The sequence below is a fragment of the Arvicanthis niloticus genome, chromosome 20, assembly GCF_011762505.2.
Source record: "Arvicanthis niloticus isolate mArvNil1 chromosome 20, mArvNil1.pat.X, whole genome shotgun sequence".
NCBI classification, from domain to species: domain Eukaryota; kingdom Metazoa; phylum Chordata; class Mammalia; order Rodentia; family Muridae; genus Arvicanthis; species Arvicanthis niloticus.
Window position 1 is genome coordinate 24,176,211 of NC_047677.1, and position 23,831 is coordinate 24,200,041.

General features: G+C 48.2%; 1 protein-coding gene across 1 annotated transcript in view; it reads right to left on the bottom strand.

The window, feature by feature from the left end:
- The window catches only part of Edar (ectodysplasin A receptor), a 75,555-nt gene that overhangs the window by 10,615 nt on the left and 41,109 nt on the right, over positions 1-23,831 (bottom strand). Inside the window, exons 2-6 of the mRNA XM_034524577.2 lie at positions 20,505-20,573; positions 19,583-19,705; positions 18,731-18,912; positions 11,315-11,400; positions 841-927 (exon numbers count right to left, since the gene is read on the bottom strand). Of these exons, the coding sequence (XP_034380468.1) occupies positions 841-927; positions 11,315-11,400; positions 18,731-18,912; positions 19,583-19,705; positions 20,505-20,555 (529 nt within the window). The 5' untranslated portion in view covers positions 20,556-20,573. The remainder of the gene's footprint in view (positions 1-840; positions 928-11,314; positions 11,401-18,730; positions 18,913-19,582; positions 19,706-20,504; positions 20,574-23,831) is intronic.

Genomic DNA, 23,831 nt, shown 5'->3' on the forward strand with positions numbered 1-23,831 from the left:
AGCTGGGAGCCCATTGAGGATACTTGGGTTCCTTGATGTTATCTGGTACTGTGGGGGGTGGGAGATGGGTGATATACGTCTTACTATTCTCGGTTGCATGCTATTCCCAGGTGCTGGGGGAAGTGAAGTGGGCATGTCTGCATATTGTCCTCATACCTTGGGTCAGGATGTAGCAGGCTGCATACTGATGCTTTGAGGGTCCTTGAAGGTACCACAAGCCTCATGGAGACCCAACCCCAAACATGCTTAAGAATCAGATGGCATTAAAACTATAAATAAACTCCTCTATGAGTTATATGAGTCTATGAGGAGGGACAAGCCAGCTCAAGGGCTTGTGCTGAGAGAAATATAGAAGGGGTGAGGGTGGGGATGGGGTGGGGGTGGGGTGGGAGTGGGGTGGGGATGGGGTGGGGGTGGGGGTGGGGTGGGGTGGGGTGGGGTGGGGATGGGGTGGGGTGGGGGTGGGGTGGGGTGGGGATGGGGTGGGGATGGGGTGGGGATGGGGTGGGGTGGGGTGGGGAGAGTGCCCCTCAAGCATCATTTCCATTTCTAATGAACAAGGAGAATAGAAGTCATTGGGAATGAGTATTAAAAGTGTAAAGTGTAAACTGTTGACACTGGCTCCTGGCTGTTACCTCCCACCCTGCCAAGGTGACTGGAGTGCCAGGATACCCATGGAGTAGTAATTTTATACCAAGGTCCTGCAGCTGATCAGGTGGCGACCATGGGATTCCGTCATATTAGGGGGAGTCTATCTTCATTGCTGACAGCAGTCCCCTCTCCCTCCTCACCCTCAGATCTCTGAGTTCCAGAAGACCCACAGCTGGGGGCCTTCCTCACCTTTGTGAGCATGCTGGAAGGGGGACAAGGTGCTGCCACCGGAAGTGCTGGAGGAGTGAGCTGAAACCCCGGAAGTGGCTCCCACACCTGCGAGGAGAGGAGATAAACTCAGAGATCTGGCAAAGCATCACCTTCAAAGACAGGAAAATAAGGCACCGCAGTGAAATGAACCAATCTGGAGTTCTAGACTGTATTGCAGGGAGTGGGGCAGAGAGGAAATGTTTAATGTTCCCCAGTGAGTATTCTGACATCTTAGACATTCTTTTATTAAATGTATGTGTGCATATGTCATCTTATGCACACCACATGTGTGCAGGTGCCTGCCAAGGCTAGACAAGGGCATTGGACTCCCTGGAGCTGGATTTACCAGTGGGCATGATCTACCCAGTAAGGGAGCTGGGAACTGAACACCAGTCTTCTGCAGGAGCAGCAAGCATTCTTACCCATGAGTCATTGCTCCCTCCATAGGACTCTTGTTCCATAAATAAAGACAGCTCTGCCTCATCCACTCAGTTCCCCTATAAGCTGAGACCGATTCTGTGCACTCTATATGAAGGATAGCACATGTACATGAGAGCATTTTAGGGGGGTTAACATTTGATTAATTTTTTTCAACTATGGAGAGCAGAAATATATTCTTAATGTCTTTTCTAGTCATAAAAGCAGTATAACTTAATTACTAAAAATCTGAAAAGATAAAGCCATGAGAAGAAGCAGAAGGAGCCAGCCGAGCCTCACCGTAACATTCTCAGCTCTGACATCCTTCCCTCTAGGATTTCCTCCAAGATTCCATGGTGGTGGCTCAGTGGTGCTGGCCTTGTGCGTGCTAGGCAAACACGGCATCACAGCACTCTGAGCCTAAGGCGAGTTTTTAAAATCATTTCAACCAACCCATTTAATAATGGATATGCCCTGCTTTCCTTAACCATGGCTCATTCCCGCCATAGGAAAAAAGTGTCACTAAACCAACAAAACAAAAGGATAGATATTGTAATGCTTGCCTCAGTAGGAGGCAGAGGTAGGCAGAGCTCTGTGAGTTCAAAGCCAGCCTGGTCTACACAGTGAATTCTAGGGCAGTCAGAACTACACAGAGAAACTCTGTTTCAAAAAGAAAAAAGAAAGACAACAGAAAGAAAAGAAAAAAGAAAACGGATAGCCGATCTGCTATCAGACAAACCACAGTACATGTTTTTTTTTTTTTTTTTCTGATAAATAACCTTCTTTAGGTCAAACTTGAGTTTTTCAATTGATAAAAACAATCAGGGTTGGACCATAGCTCAGCAGTAGAGGCAGAGCAAGCAGATGTGACCCAGCCCTTGAGTAGGGCAGTTCGTTCCTTCTTTCTGTCTTGCATTTTTTTCTTCCTTCCTTCTTTCCTTCCTTTCTTTCCCTATTCCTTCTTTCTTTCTCTTTCTTTTTCTTCCTTCTTTCCCGTTCTCTCACTCCCCCTCCTCCCCTCCCTCCCTTTCTCCCTTCCTTCTTCTTTCTTTCTTTCTTTCTTTCTTTCTTTCTTTCTTTCTTTCTTTCTTTCTTTCTTTCTTTCTTGTCCTTGCTGGTTCCCAGTTCTGGAGAGGTTCATATAATAATCCTGTACTTCTGAAAAGCAGCTATAAGCCCAGATAGGGTCACCAACCTCCCTCAAGTCATGCCCTTCTCACGCACCCCAACCAGCCAAGAGAATTAGTCTGGAGAGTACACAGGGGTCAGTCCCCAACACCACAGGGCTTCAGTGAGGAGTAAGCAGTAACAGAGGTTCTGGGAGAGACACAGGCCTGCTGTGTGGAAAGCCTCCTGCTGTGTGGCTTGTGCCACCCCAGGAGCAGGAGCCCAGTTCCACCGAAGCAGAGTGTGCTGCCTAATTAGCTGACAACCTCACTAAATACATACCCTGAAGTGGAAACGTCTAGTTCTTTGGAAAGTTAGTTATACCAAATGATGTTTTGCTGGGACACCAGCTGAAAGGATGTCTTGCTAAAGCAAACACATGGAAGACTGTTTTCCTGAAGCAGACACATGTGAAAGGATGTTTGGATATAGCAGACACGTGAAACAACCCGTGATGAAGGAGTATAACCCCACAGACAGCGGGAGACGAGCACTGAGCTTTGGTTCGGTTTGCTCTTACTCGCTATCCTTTGCTAAAGACACATACGTATTGATTCACGTTGTTGAGCTCAACTTGTGCTAAAACCAGCCGCCACTGAGAAAAGAAACTCACCCAAGAACTGCCCATGATATTCCAGTGGCAGCTTGCTGCTGCAGTGCCCTTGCCTCAGGCCGGTTGGTGAGCCTGGCAGTTTCTTCAGGATTGAACTACAGCTGCCTGGTGACTGCTTGCTGAAAGGACTGGACTGTAACTGCTGATTCATGCCTGATTACTGCCCAGAGGACTGGTCTGCAGCTGCGGAGTCATATTTGGTGTTTGCTACAGGACTGAACTGCTGCCCAAGAAGGTCCAGCTCACCCCTAAAGAACTATTGTTGAATAGGTCCACTTCCCCCATCCTAACTTTTCTCTTCCACTACCTCTGCTGGGTGGTGGGCTAGAGGAGAGGTTGAACCCTTATTAAAAGTAGGTTACAAAACAATATATGCCCACGATACCCTGTGGAGAGAGGCCAGATGCCTCTGCTTCCATCCTTATATCTAGTTCAACACATAGAGAGATGGACAGATAAAGAATGTGGAGGTACAAGAGACAATCACAAGCTCAGGGCAGGCTGGAGGTGGATTTCTGTACGTCGGTGGGGTGCCTCGGTACTCAGAGACTAGCTTGTCCCTCAACATAAGACAGAAATAGAACTATGGTGTAGCCAGAATAGTCACTTGCCCAAGGAAGATAAGATCTCTCCTCTTTCTGGGGGAAGACTAGAAGCTTTCTTGTGGCCTGTAGGCGCCAACCTTATGTTCAGCTTTTAAAGCTTATATTTCAGGGTAACTCTCCGGGAGGAACTGCTGAGGTAGTCCCCAGTGGGGTCCTGTCTACATAGCTATGCTAACCTGACATTTAGGCTGTGTCCACCCCTGCTCAAAGACCCCACCAAGTCCTCCACAGGTTGGCAGCTGCTTCAGCCAGCTAAGGCAAGATCCAGGGTCCTGCCACCTGTACTTTGTTGGGAAACTAGCCATCACATGTCATCAGGTGGACTGTCCCAACCCAGCTTTAAATAGAATCTAATTTCCTTTCTCTAAAGCAAATAGGGCATTGCAAAGAAACGGATCTGTTGGTTTGGTAAGGGGCTCAAGTGAGCTTAAGCTATGTGGGCAGAGGGAGAAAAGAGAAAGCCAAAGGCTGTGTCTGTGGATGCCAGCAATCTCTGTCTTTTCTTGTCCCTTCTTGCTAGGACATGCAGATCAAGGCAGTGACAGGGTTGGGGCTGGGGCGCAAACACACCCAGGCCTATGGTCTAGAAAAAAAACAATGAAGGTAGCTTGGTGAGTACAGACTTATGAAATGGCCCTGTACCTAGGAGGACTGGTTATATGACATCGCCAAACACTGGTGCAGGCTGCTACTTGCTAAGGACATCTTCCTGAGGCGCAGATGCTACCTGTTTGGACCAGCTATGTCTTGCTCTGATATACTGGACATTCCCCAAACTGAACTTCAGCTGGCATTGATGGAGCACAGGCTGCACAAGCTCAAGGAGTTGCCAGGTACTCTCCAGCCAAGGATGCTCTGCTGAGTACATGAGAAATGGGGAGTGGGGATGAGGTATAGGGGAAAAGTAGACCTCTCTAAGCCAGAGGCTAGTGCCGAACACCTGCCGGTACCCTGCAACCAAACCCTTCAGGTCCCCATGACCTCCATCCCATCTTTCCCTGTGGTCGACCACAGGGTCCTTCCAGAATCTGCAGGGAGGCAGACATTTCCCTCAGGGATCCTGCAGCAGATGCTGAGACCTATGTCATGTGCAGAAGGAGAATTACAGAGATCCAGCCAGGCCTGCAGGCCATACAGGTCCTAAAGGGCAGCAAGCAACCCGTGAACTGACAATAGGTTTCTCAGAATCAGAGCTGGCAAGAGAGAATGGAGCTGCTGTTTCAGCAAAGACAGAGCTGAGGCAACTCAGAGCAAATAAACACATGGGTGCCTGACTGGATGTTCTCAGCGACAGTTCTGTTTCAGGTAGGTGGAGTGTTCTTTATGGAACACAATTAACAATTAACAATTAATTAAACAATTAAAAATTATTTGAATTGTTTAATTCAATAGGACTGCTCTGAGTACAGTAATCAAAAAACAAAACCAAACAAACAAAACACCACCACCACCAAAACAACAAACAAACCTCTGTATGTTATTTGGTCTTTCTTGTCCCCAATTCAGTGTCCTCTGCTTCCACACAAGGGAGGTGTGATATGAACAGAGCAAGCCCCAGTCCTGCCCGTCCCTCAACTGACTTCAGACAGGTATGCTCAACTGCCTAACCAACATTACACACCACAGAGAACCCCCAAAAGACCACTTAGAAGAAGCAGTGTGGTATGAGACTGCTCAACAGGGCACCTGCAGGCCTTGGTAGACAGAGTCAGGCTCCTGATAATGACTTCAGGATGCTTCTGTTATTCCACAGAATGCTTGGGAAATTCCCCAGAGAAGACAGACACCTGCTTGCCATTATCCCAAACCCTTGAAACATGCACCAGAATCACAGATGCATGCATGCTAAGCTTATGAACACATTGTATTTTTTTTGTTTTTTTTTCATTTTATTTTATTTACATTTAAGATGCCATCCCCTTTCCACATTTCCCCTCCCTAGAACACCCCTGTCCCATGCCCCCCTTTCCTTTTTGCTTTTATACAATTTTTTTTAAATGTTAATCAAAGGATTTATAAGTTTGGTAATGCTCAATCAGAAGGGTAATCCAATACCCAACCTAGATATAAAGACTATCTTTGACTGGTGGAGACCTGTGAACATCTGCCTCCATGCCCCCTCTCTCTTTCTCTCTCTCATCATCTAGTTTCTCCTCTCCTTCATCTTCTCTCCTTACTCCATCTCTTCCTCTCAGTATTCCTTCCCACTTAGCTCCTCCTACATATCACTCTTCCTGTTAAAGTAAAACTTTTCTCTCAAAATACAATTAGAGCATACTTATTTCTAATTGTACCAGTGAGGTACAAGATAGTCCTAATACCCAGTCCATCATTTGAACACATTGTATTATGTTGAGTAAAGTGTGTGTGACCTATGTTTGGGCAAAGCTTGGAGAGAGAGAGGGAGGGAGAGAAAGCCAACCCAGAGAGCTCAGCTATTGCTACTACTCTTCACTGCACACCTTCCACAAGCCATGGGTCTACAAACTATCCTACCCTACAAGTAACATGGGTGGGCATAGAAGACATGTCGGAATCCACATTGTGCATCATGGAAGCACCGCCATAGAGCATATTCCCAAGAGCAGCATGCTAGGCTCCCTGCAGACATATTCTCCTGGACCAGGTTATACTCTGGTCTGATGCTGACAGACACTTCACTATCAAGGTGTCTGGTAGCTAGGAATATCCCACACTACCCTGTGTCCTCACTCGGTTATTTGCTCCTTCATAGCAGTCTCTCTGGGTAGTCAGCTGCAGATGACCTGAGTGATAACGGTTAGTAAAAAATGACCTTCCAGAAAATGGGCAGAGGTTTCTGCTTGAGGTCCATTACTAGACAAGACGGCAGGGACAGATGTGCCTACTTCACTCTGAAGTCCCAGTCTGGCTGCAGCTCAGCTCACCTTCCTCGGGGACTTAGCGAGCTGTAAGCACCAGGCTTAGTGGAGTTATACCTCTGTTCAAAGAGATGATGGTATATAAGGGGCCTTTGAAGTTGTTAATCCATGCAATTTATAAATGTGCCAGTATGTATTAGAGGCTGGCTGGCATTCTCCACACAGTGTAAACAGTTTGGATTTTTAAGAGTAATTTGGCTATTAGAGTTGTCAAGGAGGTGCCCCTCAACCCTGGCATTGGCCACACACCCTGGCAGTCGATCTGTGAGCGATGGGTGGAGTTGTCAGATACTCACTAGCTGCTAGAAATGAGAGCAGAAGGTAGCCTTTGCTTCTGCCCAGACATGCTCGATAGGAATCTGCTCCTCACCAGGTCCTTGGTGCTATATGGCATGGTCTGGTGTGAATTGTGCTGTGTGGCATGGTCTGGTGTGAATACACACATGGGATAGCCTGGTATGAATAGTGGCATGTTGTACTTTACAGAAACAACTGGGTCCATGCTCTTGGAGGCCAGGGTTTCCTACTTATGTCCTAGGGCCCACATGAACAGTCCTTGGCTCACTATAAACTACAGTTCAGTCATTTCACTGGGTGTCCCTTCCTAAGAGACCACTCTGTTCTTGATTTAGCTCATGGATCTTAACCACTGACAAGTGATTTTTAAAATAGAAGAATAGGCGTCATGACTGTTACCACCATAACACAGTACTTCAATTGTGTTATGTCCGTGTCCCCTCCAACTACTGTGTCCCAGGTTGGGAATGCAGGGCTGCTGATGTGTGGCTGAGCCTGCTGTCCACCACACTGACATATGTCACCAGCACCAACATGAGCATTTCCCACACACTGCCCGTACAGTGTCATCTGTCCTCATAGAGATCTTGTGACACAAGATCTTAGAGGAAACTGAGGTCCAGAGAAGGAGATCACTTTCTTAGGGGTGGAAACTCACAGTGGAAGCCAAGTGGGACGCACCCCATTCTCCATTCCTGACTTCCTGCCTCCCTCTAGACAGAACTCTCACCCGTTGTTACTACAGCGCAGGTCCCGTGTATACTTAGCGGCCCCAGCACCTACGTTCTTAGAACAACATGGGAGAACATCGTCCTGCTCAAATGCATCTTGCTCTGGTTTACTGAAAAAACAAACCAAAGGACTTTGTGTGTCCCTTTGGTCTCATGTGGACTCACCAATGCACCATGTCAGCAGAAGGCAAAGGAGAGTAAGGCCTGAAGCTCTCCCAGTGGGGATGGTACTGACTGGGGGGGAGGGGCTTTGCTTCAGGGCTCTGGGCAGAGGCTGTACGAGGCTCAGTTGCTGGCCAGTTCAGGGTAGGGAAGATGCCGGTTGTATCTGCCTCCTCGTTTCAATGTACACATACTGCCAATCCCAGTATGTGCAGGTATCTCTCAGTATGTGGTAGGGAAAGCAGAAACTGAAGTGGTTCCAAGAACCGCACTCCTTCCGTGCTTTAACGGAGATGACGATCAGCCCGAAGGCCCGACTGACCTGCAACCCAGAGCTCGGCCACCCAGGAACAAGAACATTTTATCTACTTTAGGGGTAAATGCATGTCACTTTCTCATTCCTCCTGAGGGTCCCTTTGTGGCCTGTGTCACGGCAATGTGATAGCAGTCTTATGGCATGTGTGTGGAAGGGCTTGGAGAGCATGAACTCACATTGACTATGCAAGTCTGTGGTGGCAGGGATGGAGCCAGGGCTCCACGAAGCAGGCTAAACACTAACAAAGACAGAAAAGTTCTGAAGCTGGGACCTTTAACCTACACACAATGTCAGACCTGCTGAATCAGAGGCAGGCCCAGAAACGTGTGTTATCTCAAGCATTTCATGGGAAGGTGACAAGAGTCCTACTCTTCTGCTCATTGCTCAGAGAGGCAGCAGATTCTTTGAGAATGCCAACACAGGCTCAGTCATGTGAAAGAGGAGAACGTTCGGGACCCCGACCCCTGTCCTTCCTGCCGAGGAGACCCTCATGTGGATTCAGGCATGTAGCTGGACTGGCTGTCCTGCACCTGGCCATCTGCCTGCTCCAACTCTACTGGGCATGTAGCTGCAATACCACGTGCCCCAGGGTCCTTGACTCAGAGTACCAAGAATGACAACTTGGTTCCACACAGCCCAGGAAATCCACCCTTCAAGAAGAGGTGGCGCCTAGGCCACAAGCCAGGGATATCAAGATCCCGACAAACATGAGGTTTGGCCCAGTCCTTGGCTTTCCTACAGCAGGCTTGTGGACAACACTGAACATATGGGTCTCCTAATTTCACCTAGCTATGGTTCTAGGTAATCTTCCCAGTCACAATACACCCTGGGAAACAGTAGAGAAGGGTAGGATGGAAGTGTTTAATGTTCTGAAGGAGGCTCGGACCCACTGAAGAAGTGTTCCACCTAACACATCTATTGCAGACAAGTTTCTGGGCTGGGCAAGATGCCTGGAGACTGGCTTGAGAGGTCCCAGAGCCAAGACTGGAGGTTGTCTTGCTGGATTGTAAAAACCTACAATGAAGCCTTCCTGGGATCTAGCTGTCAGTTAAGCAATGAAGGAAAGTAAGGGATCCATTGGTTATTATTATTTTTTAATCTCTAGGAGACAGGGACTCTGCTTGTTTACCCAAGACAGGATGCAATGGTTAGCTCTTCTGACTGTATCTCTGTGAGAGCCCCTGAAGATGGCTGCTTTCCTGCCAGGCAAAGAACCTTTCCTGCTGGGTGGTGTGGTCCTGAGATCTTCCACACAGGCGAGAGCCTCATCCCAGAATTATCAGGCACTTAATTAATGTAGATCCCCTGACAGAAGATACATTAGCAATGGCAGCTGACTTTACCACAGGTCAGGCTGGCAGCCAGGAGCCCCAGGGCCTCCTCCACTTTGTAAATTAATTAGCATATGACAGGTAAGAAGTTCAATTTTAAACACATGCAAATCTATTCCAATTGCCAAACTATCTAGAAGACAGAGACTGGCCTGGCCTTCTGATTCCCCAACCCTTAACACCATGCCCAGGCATCCTGCCCAGTCACGTGATTACCTTTCCTGTGTGTTGGGGGGGGGGGGAAATGATGAGGCTGGCAGTCTTCCTTCATCCTACCTCCTCCCTTCAGCAGCTCTGAGTTGCCCACTAATACATCTTTAGTGAGCTTGACATTTGGATGCAGGTTAAGGGCCCCAGCTTCAGAACACCTCAACCTTTATTAGACCACAAAGTCCAAGAAACCACACATTGGAACTCTTTTGCAACAGGAAACCCTTCCCCACACATGGAAGATCATAAGCCTGGAAAAGAAGCAGCCCCATTGAGGCTTATAAACTCAGGAGGGTGGTAGTTTACATGGACTTTATAGAAACTATTCGATTTCTTGATAACTTGTGAATATTTCTATATTTCTCATGGCCTCGCGTGGAGCTACATATACATATACACAAGAACTTAAAATCACTTAGCATTTTATAATACTTGCAAAATATCTTTGTATCTGCAGTTCCCTTAGCTTTCTTAATGGTCACAGAAGGAGAGTAGGTCCAGTCTTAAGGTCTCTCTCTCTCTCTCTCTCTCTCTCTCTCTCTCTCTCTCTCTCTCTCTCTCTCTCTCTCTGACAGATGGTACAGCTAAGTGACTTGTCTGAGGTACTACTGGGTGACCTGCATGACAGCCTTAACTTCTGACTCCAAAAATCTGACCCACAGCAAAGCCAATCCCCTGTTTATACCTTTGCGTTGCGCTTTTAAAAAAAGATTTCATTTTTATTGTGTGTGTGTGTTGCCCATAAAGGCCAGAAGAGGGCATCTGATCCCCTTGAGCTGGATGGTTGTTAGTCCCCTGAGGTGGGTGCTTGGATCTGAACTGCAGGCCTCTGCAAGAGAATCAAGTGCTGTCCAAGGCTGAGTTGCCTCCATCTCCAGCCCCTACTTGTGCTAATCTTACCTAGGTGTTGGAACTGGCTTCCTTCTACACCAGTAGTAAAAGTCTGGGACTTTTGTTGGTCCTGACAGTCAGAATTAATAATACACCATGAAGTCACTTAGGACCTAAAACTGCTATCCTACTGTGAGTCCAGCCTGTTCATTTTAACCTGCTTGTAAGAGAACAGCGTGACAACCAACCTTACTATGTCTTGGATGTCCCTGTGTAGTCAACATTCACAACCAAAGACAATACATAGCTGTAATCTTCCATGCCCCTGACTCAGAAGCAATGTGTCTATGTGTGTGACTATGAGTGTTACGGTAATAAATGCCGAAATCAGCAAATAGGCTGGAAGCAACCTTATGGAACATGTCCACCATAAATACTGGCTACCACATGGATAGGTCTGTCTGCAGTGACACGTGCAGTCGAGTTTGTTATGTGGCACAGTTGGAGGCGGTGACTGAATCCCTTGTAAAACTCTGTTAAAGGTTTCTGTAAAGTTTCCCTCATCCCTCCTCTGTGTGATGCTTTCTGTGCTGCTCAGTACAAGAGAGAACGAAGCCCTTCGTTAGGGACACACACAGCCACAGGGACAGACAGATTCACAAGACAGCCTTCAGGCAGGCATAGATTCAGACTCATACAACAGACAGACAGGAGCGAATTCAGATCTGGGCTTGCTCTTGTTAAGACTACTCCAAGGGGAAGTACTTTGATTTCTTTTCCTTAATGCAACGCTGCACACATTTTGGGCATCGTGCAGTCATTATTAATGCACTTAAGCGAGACAGTGTTTCTGTTGAAGGGCTGAACACTCACATTCCTTGGTGTTGGGAGGTGCCAAGAGGCAGGAGTAGCAGACCATGCCGTAGATGTTCCTGGGTCTGTTTTCCAGCATGTAGTAGCTACAGGAGGCAAGATGAGACACAGGAAAGGCAAATGAGTGCGAAATACCACACAGGTACACCCCAGATGTCACTAGGCCATGACTGAAGCCAGGCATGAGAAAACTTGGTGGGGACTGAGAACCTGAGAGGCCATCAGCCCTCAGGATTCCCTTAGTTCCTTGGGGGATGTTTACTATATACTGAAGTGGACTCTTCTTTTTTCTAGGACTGGGATAATTTGGGGTCTGATGTCACATGGTCTGCTTTCTCTCTCTCTCTCTCTCTCTCTCTCTCTCTCTCTCTCTCTCTTTCTTTTTTCTTTCTTTCTTAAAGGGTTTGTTTAACACATATGTGCTTGCATGCATGCGTGTGTGTGTGTGTGTGTGTGTGTGTGTGTGTGTGTGTGTTTACAACTTTCGTGAAGGCTTTCAGAGGAAGTACCTATGCACCACCACATGTGGGCACCAGTGAGCTCCCTGTGTCTCTCCTGCTCATTGTCATCCTTCCTGGAGCCCATAGGTTGGTGAGGTTGCTTGCTTGCAAAATGCCTATTTGGCCCTGGGGCCTTTGGGACCCCACAATTGCCTGAGTGGATGACAGCATCAGAGACAAAACAGCTACACTGGCCACACAGGTCACTGCAGGTAGCCTTGGAGATGACCCCCTCCCTAGAGAAACCAGGTACTAATACAACGAATTGCCCCGGGGCTAAAGACATTTGTATAACTATTGAGTTTGTTTGCAGTTACACTCAGAGGAAAGAATGAATGACTCAAAGTGTAGCAGCTTTATCCAGTCCTTTAAACCCAGGCAAGGCTCCTGCACTCCTCACACCCGCCCCTTATAGGATCCAGCCCTCAGCAGCAGCCATGCCCCTCCTGTCATGTTTTTCTTTAACATTTTGACTCATTTTCCATAAACAAACATTGTATGGTGACCGTGAGGCCATTTATCACATTATGAGAAGTCTAATCAAATAAAGGAAGCTGGTGTCAGTTATTAGAACTCAAGAGATGAATAGCCGTCTCTGGTGGATCCAACTGCAATCGATTCCTAACTCCTTTCTCATTAGCTGTTTACCATGAAGGCCCTCCTGCTGGCTGTGGGTGGTAAGATGAGACCCTCATTGTGGGAGGATGGGCTGGGACACTCTGGACCCCAGCCTGCCTGAGTGTCCCAGCCCGCCTGAGCTTGGACCATTACCAGTAACATCAGGGTTGTAATTGCTTACCCTCCCTCAAAGCCTTTTATCCTGAGATCCCTGAGCATCTTGCAAACATTAATTAACCAATCTCAAAAACACCCCAGGAGAAGCCACAACAGTTTAACTGTTAAGCCTTCTGGAGAAAGCTCCCAAACACACCCTCTGGCCTCCTAAGCCATCTTTGTCAGTGAAGCAATGAATTACACATAGACAATGGTGGATCTACCCAGCAGGGGACAGGTAGCCTCCAGTTTCCCATTCAGCTCTGCTTACAGCTTTCCCACAGCTCCCAAATCCACACAGGGTTTTTTTTTTTTTTTTTTTTTTTTTTTTTTTTTTTTTTTTTTTTTTTTTCTCCCATCTCATTAAGACCAGGTGCTGGAGGCCACGAAGGATAAACCTTGCTCATACCTCTTGCCAGGCAGTAAAGAAGGACAGTTATTCATATTGGCTGGGCAACTTAATGAATGTCACTGTAATCTGTTCCGCAGTTCAGAGTGCTGAGCTGAGGAAAGCTCTAATGGTAGGCCACACATTCCTTTAAAGGCGGCAAAAGCACAGACTTGAATGTCCCAGTTATGTCTGGATATCAGGCTCTGTCACAGGTAAGGCTACAAAGCCACACACATAAGAGAGGTGTGGACCACCTGGGCTTGAGGACCTGCACACACTCAAGCCCTGGGTATTTAGCACCTGGGTAGGGGCTGCTGGCTTCTCAGTTGAGGGTTGCCATCTGTGCTGAGGTAACCTTCTCTTGGCACGCAGGCAAGTACTTTCTGCTGTAGGTTGACCAGTAGTCCCATCTGGGTGTCTCTTTCTGATTCCCCCAGGGGCTCTGAATGTTTACATCTCCATGTGCTTGCCCTGGCCCTGACTGTACACTTGACCAAGCTGTGTAAAGTTATTTAATGAAGGAACCCTGCTGAACGGCTGTACATTTTCTTTTATTGTTTCTTTTTATTTTACGTGTGTGGGTCTTGGGTTTGCCTGTTTTGTTTGTGTACCACATGCATGCCTTCTGCCATCTGAGGTCCGAAGAAGGTGTCAGATCCCCTAAGGCTGGCGTTACAGTTTGGCATGTAGACACTGGGAATCAAACCCAGAACTTTGGAAAGGCGGTCAGTGCTCTTAACTGCTGAGCCATCTCTCCAGCCCTGCTATAGACATTTCAAAAAGATAGGACGGCTCTAGGAATCTGTTTAGAAGTTACATGTTCTACCTGGCACAAGTGTCAAATGCCTCCAGACACACAACTGTGTTCTAGCATGTATTGCTGCAAGAATTTATGTGTGTGTTTTGTTATGCATCTGTTCCTGTGTGTGCACACACATTCGCACGAAGTGTGCGCATGTACTTGTGTGTGTAAATGTATGGCAACCAGAGAGGTCAACATCTGGTTCCTTAGTTGGTTTGCTTTCTGCCTTATTGTTAATGACAGGGTCTCTCATTGAGCCTGGAGCTCATAGATTCAATGAGACTGCTTGGCTAGTGAGCTGCGTGGATCCTCCTGTCTCTGTAACACTGGCTGCCACTTCTGGCTTTTATGTGGATGTTGGCAATTTTAATTCAGATCTTTATGCTGTATAGCAGGCACTGGCTGAGCCATCTCTCCAGCCCAGAGAACATTTGAAAATGTTAGCTTTTTCTTTCAGCACTAACCTAAACTAACTGAAGTTGGCACTTGTAGTTAGTTCTGTACACAGCTAGACGAAATCGGAAAGCACTGGCCTATCTTCTGCTCTCCCAGAGCTTCTTCAGTCTGAAGTGTTCATTGAACACCTGTGGCTCACCTAGGGTCAAGACCATTTATCTTCCTGTAAAGGTGTGATCCCTTACTCTTTAATTCTTAATTTGATTTTCTCTACAGAAGCTCCTGGATTTACCACGAGGTTGCATTTCGATAAGATCATTGTGAGCTAAAGAAATTGTTAAATAGAAAACGCGTTCAGTGCACCCAGCTCTATACTTAGCCGGTGGAGCATGCTCAGAACACACTTTTTTTTTTTTTTTTTTTTTTTTTTTTTTTTTTTTTTTTTTTTTTTTTTTTTTTTGCCTACAGTCAGGCTGCATCAGCTAACACAGAAGCCTACTTTGTAATAAAGCTTGTCTCCTACTTCGGCTCTGGAGATGAAAGGCAGATTGGTTGCATTGGGGGACTCACTATTAACTTTGGATTACACCAGGCTGAAGTGATGTTTCTCCTTAATGAGTAGAGGCAACATAATTTAGGGAAAGCTAAGCTGAGCCACTGTGAGCTGGGCACTACCTCAAGCATCCTCTCCTCTCTTCTGTTCTTCCTAAATTATCTAGTCAGGGCAAAATTCAGTTTGAACAAAAATCCAAGAATCTCCTATTGGACTGACTTCCTCGAAGATGGTAGGAAATGTTTTCTCTCTTCAGATTCTCTTTGTGTAGGATCTAAGATTACAGTGGATGCTCTCAGTCAGTCATGAGTCGCCTGCGCCCATGCCCTTCAACCTGTGACCTGCAGATTCCTTTCCACAGCCCTGCCAAGCCCATGGGCAGTTGCTAAGCCTCCTCTGTAAAGGCAGTGGCTGGTATAGAACGGCTGCAGGTATAGAGCTACCCAGGGCATAGGATGCCAAGGCGGGGGAGGTTACGAAATCTAACCCCTTCCCTGCTGCCTTGTCTGTACCTCCTGTTGTCTCCCACACAGACCTTTCGTAACAGGAAAACCCCGTGTGCTGCTATTGTTCAGTGACTGTCTGGGCCACATGTGTGTACAGAGCTGAGAACTGGAGCCAGCACCCGCCAAACCACAAGGAGGGGAGAGGGTCAGCCCTTGGCCTTAAAAAGACGAACACCAGATAAACATCCTGGCTCATAACCACAGGGGTTCATGGAACTGATCTGTCCAGCCTGCCAAAATGCCCCCATAGTCTTCAGTGACAGTGTGAGAGCCTTGTTTTGTTCTGTAAGTTTAGGGCATGCAGCAGGAAGTGGATCCTGCCCCTGTGGAGCCTGAGAACATGAGTGAAGAAGTCGTGGTTCTAAGAGGGCCTTGGGGACTAGGGAGGCGGGCGCTTTCTCTTAAGTGGTTTCAGAGTCAGGAATGACTGATGTAGCAGATATATCTCTCTGCAAGCTAAATAGGGAACTGACTATCTACAAACCTATCCTACATTTGTAGAGTGATGTAATGCATGCTGAGACAGGGATAAACATGGGCTCCCTTTCTCACTCCCAAACCTCGATCTGTCCCAAGCATTGAAGATAAAGTTACTATTGCACAGAACAGGGAGAGGACTCAAGACTTCAGGGCCGAAAACATGCTTCTTGGAATCCATGCAGCCCCAACACTCATTCTGCAAATGACATCTGCTTGAAGTTTCCAGAGGAAGCAGGCTCACTACTGTTGTTAAACGTCTTTGGGGATTGGATGCTTTCTGGTAAATATTGGGACCAGGAAAATTGTCTCCATGGCTCTCGGAGTCAGCTCTCAAGTGCTAGCTGGCATCTGCTCTTGAGCAACACAGTCACTGCATGGTCCAAGGCTTGTCTGTTTTAGCTAAAAAGTCTCTGTGGCTCTAGCTGGTAGTGGAGGGGCTGGACACAGTCACGAGACCTAGGCGTGTAGGTTGGGGAGCTTCACCATGCACTTAGCCATACTCCCTGCACTGTGATGCTGATTCTCGGATCTCATCTGGACCAATGGCTCTAGTGAGACTAATACTTTTCACTCACAGTGAGTCTTATACCTCTCCGTCCATCCATCCATCCATCCATCCATCCATCCATCCATGTGGGGTCCCACAGATGTTCATCACATCTGGCTCCTTATCCCCATCAAATATTTCCTCCTGTATTTTACCTTTCAATATATGGCACCACTATCCACACCAGCACAGGGAGGGCAGACACCAAAGAGTCTTCTGCACCTCTTCTTCACCTTGCACCCCCATCTAACTGCTGGACATCCCTGAGACTCTTGTCATCCCCAGGGCCTGTGTCCCAGCTCTTCCACTGTCCATATTGTTGTCCTTGCTCCCTAGGTCTCAGGCCATTCACTCCTCAGCAATTTCCCTTGCTGTTGTCACAAGGACCCTGGTGGCACTGAGCCCTGCTGCATCCTTTCCTGACTTGGCCTTCTGAGTGGGGGGTCTGCATCGTCTACAAGCTGAAGGCGTAAGTCTTTGGTGCTGGTTGCTAGAAGGCTTCTGTCTACCTCCACCTGCCTCTAGCATCTCCACACATCCTGCTGTAAACTCCTCATTGAGGCCACCGGGAACCAGAGGACCAGGCCCTGAAGATGCTTGCTGCTTTCAGGGAAAAGAAATAATCCAGCTGTCACATGGCTTATAAACCGTGTTTACACTGAGGGTTCCTTCCCTCCAAAGGAAGCGTGATGGAGTGGGTGTGCCTTATACAGGTGACTGCCAGGCGCACTGCATTTTGTTGTGTATCATACGTTTGAACCAAGAAAAAAAAAAAAAACAATCTGAAGGGAATGAATAAATGAATTCATTGAAATCAGAGGCAAGCCCAGGGTCCCTCAGTGGTGCTTATACAGTTAGATGAGGACCCATATTAGAACCCGTTCTGGTGCTAACGCTGCTACTCTTTTTGGGGGAGTCCTATAACACAGTACCTGCAACAACTATGCAGGTTGAACATATATTTTCCCCTCATCTTTTCAAAGGGAGTAGTCCACCTCCCTCCCCACTTATACCTCTCTGCTTTTGTGCACACTGAAGGATACAGTGACAAGATGAGGGCCTATGATTTCACAGATTCGCCAGGCAAATACATTTGAATCATGTCAGGGACCTGAACATGGGGTTGCCTAGCAAATATTTGGATACCTGAGTCTGTGGCTCTGGAGGTGGCCTGAGCTGAGGACAGAATTCTGGAAACTGGGGTGGGGTCACCATTGTCACAGGCACTGGGAACTGGGGTGGGGGGCACCATTGCCACAGGCAATGATGGATGCTGAGAGATACAATGCTTCTCTATAATGAAACTGACCTCTGTGTGTGCATGTGTGTGTGTGGTGTGTGTGTGGTGTGTGTCTGTGTGGGTGTCTGTGTGCATGCATGCGTGTGTGGTGTGTGTCTGTGTACATTTATGTGTGTCTCTGTGTGGTGTGTGTCTGTGTGCATTTATGTGTGTCTGTCTGTGTGTCTATGTAAATGCATGTGTGTGTGATGAATAGTGAACTTACAGTACAATTATGTTTACATTGGGGTTGTCTTTCTGACCTTTCTGTACTTCTTTCTCAAAAGGTAATGTTTGACACTAGAATTAGCTCTGCCCATCCCCCTAGGCCCACCACATCATGGCCATCAGCACCGTCCAGTCAACTACCACCATCTCTGCCCCACCTCCACCCACACCTGTGCCATCACACCACTTCTGCTGCCACCATCACCGCCACCTCCACCACCACCACGCCCATTGCCTCTGCCACCTCCACCACTGCCAGCCTTCTATCCCCTCCCTATCCTCCCACCATGCTTCCCTCTTCCTCTTGGAATCTGGCAAAACATGCTCTGTTTTGGCCACTAGAGGGAGGCAGTAGCAACAGCTGTGTGTATTGATTGCCTGTCCTGTCCCGAAAATTTTCCGATTCCAGGCAGATTTTGCTAATGCATTCTATCAGGAAAACAGAAAGATTTGTGTCTTTTTGTCTCTCAGACCAATTGCATTCTCACTTTGCTTTCTGGGATGTGTGTGTGTGTGTGGGGGGGTGGGTGGAGGGTGGAGGTGGGGACCATATAACACAGCGGAGTGGAAAGCATAGATATCAGAGGACTCAAGCTTTTACCCACACATTTCCCAGAATGCTAAAAATAAAACAGTTCTATAGAATACTAGATTACTTCCCCTTCAAAATGCTTCACGTGTATGATTTCATCATAAGTGTTCTGCTGGCTTGTTTTTACAAAGGCTATACTATATATCATAGTCAAGCTAAACTCTGATGACACCGCCTATCAGGCACAAATGCAGGGCCCGAAGGCTGCCCGCCAGGCCATGGGCAGCGACAAGCCTCCTGTTGTTATCCCCGGGAGAAGGTGACAAAGGTGTGCATGTCACTTTGTGAAGGCCTGTTGTGCCTGTGGGGTTCTGCTCGGAGGGGCAGTGTTCCTCACCCTTCAGGGGTCAGCCTGGTGGCACACTTACCCAGGGAGACACGGGCCACACTCGGCGTCATTTTCCATGTCTCCTGGTGTCAGCACGGTGGCCCTGAAGAAGCCCTCACAGTCCTTGTGGCGCCTGCATATCTGATAACCTCCTTTGGAGAACTTCTCTGCAGGGCAGGGCACACAGCCATAGTCGTCGTCTTTGGTGCCATATCCACAGGACTGTCCGGGGAGGCAGGGGACACGAGAATACACAGCATGTGACTACAGCGGCCTGCACAGTGGCATTCGGACTGTTCCCAGTCTCAGCTGCCCGTCCTATAGTAGTTGCTAAGTCCTGACTTCCTCAGCTCTTTCTCAAAGCTTCCTCCTCTCTACCAACGGATGCTGAGTGACAGCCTCTGGCCTCACATGAGGTTCTTTAAATACAGGTCCACTGGCTTCTCGGAGTGTCTCACTAGGAGCCGGAGTTTTCTCAGAACTCTGCAAAAATCCCAGATACTGTCACCCCAGACATTTTTCTGGTGCTTCAAAGAGCATGTGTGTTTAGCCTTTCCACAGAAGGGGGGCCCACCTCTCAGAACTGATGGCTTGTTCCCAGGGAGCATTTCCACCACACTTCCAGTCAGATATGAGCCCAACAGGGCAGGACAAGACAATTTTTCAAGAATTCAGATCACCTGAGAAATATGCTGGAGACTGCACATCTGGAGAGTGCACATCTGGAGAGCGCACATCTGGAGAGCACACTGGGCTCTGCAGCTTGTACCACCCAGCCCTGGTGGTGTACATCAATATACCTTAGTGATCTCTTCCTCCTCCGTGCCAGTTTAATGCGCTGTGAGTACACACCCCTGCTCCCGAGAGCTCCTGGGCACAGGCTGGTCCTTACCATGTAGGGCTCCTCCCCTGGTCTGCATGGAGGACATTGCTGGCACAGCCCGGTAGTCTGGTTGTGGTATTCATTCTCGCCGCAGTTGGAGTCCTCTGCCTTAGCTGAGCACAACAGAGACACCTGCCACAGAAAAGATGCTTGGCCTCCACCCCTTCTGAAGATGCAGCTGTTAGGTGGGGACACTATCCATAGAGCCTGGGGTTGACCACTCGTGCCTCCCATCCTCAGCTATCCTTACACCCACTTCCTCCTGACACAGCTGTCCAAACCTATCCTCACCCACGCCCATTCTGCCTTGGATTCTCTTAAGGTCATGAAGGAGGTACCTCTTCTCTTGAGTCTGCAGACAGCTAGGTGCTACAGACGCTCGGCCCTCAGTCTCATGCTTTCCCAACCCACTCATCCAGGAGGAGCTCTGGAGGACAAGAGATTTTTGGTCTTTTTTCAGCTGTGGGTCCATCACACAGGCTAACTCATCACTGACAAGCATTGAGGGGCATTTCTAGCTACAAGCCCTACAAAGGGAGTGCCAGGAAAATGGTCCAATTAGAACTGGGGGTACTGCCGGGCTGTGATGGCGCACGCCTTTAATCCCAGCACTTGGGAGGCAGAGGCAGGCGGATTTCTGAGTTCGAGGTCAGCCTGGTCTACAGAGTGAGTTCCAGGACAGCCAGGACTACACAGAGAAACTATGTCTCGAAAAACCAAAAAAAAAAAAAAAAAAAAAGAAAAGAAAAAGAAAAAAAGAACTGGGGGTACTGTTGTCCTCATGCCCTTTTGATTGCTGGGGAAGCCTAGGTGTAGGAGGCTAAGGCAGTCTGAGGTGGTACAGCTAGTGAAGGTTGTGGCCCGAGGGATAGCCCCTGGCCTGTAGGTACTAAATACCTGTACAGTGGGTGCAGGCACTCAAAACACTTACCACCAGCACTGGGAGCCAGGACATCCACTTGCAGTCCCCCACGTAGGCCATGGTCTCTTGGAAGCGCACCTGAAAGACAAGTTGCATCAGTACCAGGTGGTCCTGCTGCCTTTATCTTTATCATGTGGGTAAAAGTAACTTTCCATCCGACAGCATATGCTTTTGGCACATCCCAAAGAATAGACAAGACTCTAAGGTAAGCTCCGGGCTGACGACCCTTAGGCAGCTCAGGCACCCTCACCAGCATCACACTACGCCATAGAAACACACACACACACACACACACACACACACACACACACACACGGATGGCTGAACATATGGGGCCTGCTGCTAAGCCTGGAGCTCAGAGCCAGTGTTTACTATGTTTTTCAGCTGGAAGAGTAGCCTTGTATAAACCTTAAGTATGAGATGCCCTGGACTCGTCCTGTTAGTTGGGATCCAGGATGCCGTTGGAGTCTGGTCCATCCCCTTGCTCTCATAGCCCACTGGAAGTGTCTGCCCTCTCTTTGATGCCCATTGGATGAATCAGAGAATGCAGCTCAGCCACCCAATTTTATAGTTGAATTAACTGAAGGCCAGAGAGTTTAAGTGACGTGTCCAAGGTCATACAACTATTTAATGTATAGACAGCCATAGTGCAGGGATTCACATACTACTTTCACAACTACTCTAGTACAGGGCTCTGCCACAGTGTTATCGGCTCACCTTTTCACTGTGAACCGAGAATTTGTATTTCCAAGGCGAGCTGTTTTACTTTGGCGTATGAGTATTAATTTCATGTTAACAAGAGACAATGAACTGGATTCCCTAGATGCCGCACTCTGGCTTGATGCTAGCACTGGGGGGTGGGAGTGGGTGTAACCTAATTACAAACAGCATATTCTCTTTGAGAGGTAGAGTATACTTAGGAACCTTCCAGAATCCACTGATGACTTAAGCCTCAAATCAAACTGAGCCCTCAGGAAACCCCCCCCCCCCCCAGATCCTTTATCCCACATTCCCTTTCCTTATGGTTGGTCATAGGAGCCAGCGTTTTCCAATAGCACACACAAGAATGCAAGGTAGGGAGGCACAAAGCAGACATGGCACCTGGAAGCCACTTCCTCCTCTTTCTCTGTCTTTCGTCTTTCCTCCTTGTAGGTACTTGACCCTACAATATCCTAAAGACCCCGAACAAAGTAGCCAAAGGATTGTGTATTGAAAATAAGGAAAATAAGTTTGAGTCGGAGAGAGGGGCAGCACAAGTTGGGTAGGGTCAGGGGGACCTTGAGCACTGGCATCTGTTTACTCTCTGATCCTAGAAGAAAAAGTCTGCTTAGTCTGGGTTCTAGAGTTAGAGTGCGTATTTAGGAGGGTGTGCATTTAAACAGGCAGAGAGGCAGGTGAGGTCCATATCTGATGAGCTTGGAACTTAACAGCTTTCAGAACCTGTTTCCTACCTGTCCTGCCTCCTGCCTCCTCCCATGGAACAGTTACGTGTCCATACTCCTGTTTAAAGGGGATGGATGGGATCCAAAATTCTGGGCTGGGGGTGGAGCTCAGTTGTAAAGTAATACCCCTCCACACACCCCTGCACAACACCCCAGCATGTGTGAGGCCCTGGGTCTGGCCTCCCACACAAGGACAAGAAAGTAGGTGCACCAGTTCCCTGGAGCCCCACCCAGGACTCAAATGTCCACTGTTGGGTGAGCAAAACTTTGTAGGGAAGACCTTCCTGCCTGTGTGCACAGGGATGGGCTCTGAGAGACATCTTGTCCTTAAAGCAGAGATTGGCTGGAAGTATAAGAGCGGAGAGGCTTTCATGGACCAAGGATTAGAGCAGATGGTTTAATTCCACTCTGGGAACTTTGTAAAGAGAAAAAGACCGCAGAGCTATTTCACTCTGGGGAGAAGTATGTTTTTAAGAGCTGTCTGGAGATGGGCATTCTGCAAGTGTTCAGGAGACCTGGCCAGGGTCACTGGCAAGGCCTAGAGGGACAGGGTGTGAGTCTTGTATGGGCTCAACCACATGGTTCAGGTACCTCAAAGTTACCCTCACAGATCACTGCTGTCTGTTGGGTGGCCTGTCAGAAATGGCCAGGCTTCCAGACACTTTTGCACCTCTGTCCCGTGAGACAAGATGAAAGCTCAAGTTGCCCTCAGTTGTGAACTTGTTGGGTGTTTTCCTTCTGGCAAGGAGCAAGCTAGGGCAGGTAGCAGGGGAGGCAGGGAGACTCAGCCTATAGGCCAAGAGGGTGGCTACAGACCTAATGAGTGGGCTGGGGACAAGGTAGTGGAGGTCAGACAGGGGTCTGCTTACAAACACACACACACACACACACACACACACACACACACACACACACACTCCTGCTTCAGGTCCACAGTTCTGACCTTGCTTCAGGACATGAGGTTTAGCAGGGACGAGTTTCCACCATGACTGTGGTAGGAGCCAGAGGCTCTGGGTGCTGGAGGCCTTCCAAGAGGCATATTAATGGTTTCTAATTTAATTGACTTCTAATTATAGCAGATTCTTAGGAGCTACCCTGAAACACTGGAAAGGGCTGGGCCTGTGCACTTTAGTGTCAGCCTGTTTTGAAAGGCTCATTAAAGATGCGCCCAATAACACTAGGGTCAAAAGGAAAACAAGCAGACAAAGGTAATCAAAAAGCCAGCAGCATCTTCAGCACTTTGCCAATTCTTCCCAAAGGCATAAAGTCTGCATGGGATGGGATGGCCCTGTGGCCAGTACTATCCTGAGCAGCAAGGGCACAGATGGCGGTCAGCCCTGCCTGGAGGAAATGTGCTGGAGCTCCCAGCTGTGACCTCTCATTACTCCGAGGAGCCCCCATTCCTCACACTGATAGAGGTGCAAGGTCTAGGAGCTGAGAAAGCTGCTTTCAATCCAGGAGCCCCATGACTGTCGTGGTCACGCATCAGAAGATGGGAACACCTAAGCCATTGACCTGCAATGCTGATTTTTTTAAACTTGCAAAACTGGTCAGATGCTCAATGACCCAGGCCAGAGTCCTGCAAACTGCATCCCCTTGGTAAATTACCAGCCCCCAACTAGGCTGTCAACATAACCCACCGGAGTTTAGCTGCACTTGCCTGGTACCTGATGTCTGGGACATTTTTCATGGTCCAGTGGAGACCCTGGGCCCATGCAGACCACATGAGCCATGTCTGCTGTCAGTCCTGGGCAGGCGGGGCTGCTCCCGCCTCATTAACTGTTCACTTTCCTATCTCACCTGTCTTTCTGCCATTCCCACCTCTACACAATTTCCATGTGACCAACTGTAGTGATCCTAGCTCATGTGACCAACTGTAGTAGTGGTAGCTCAT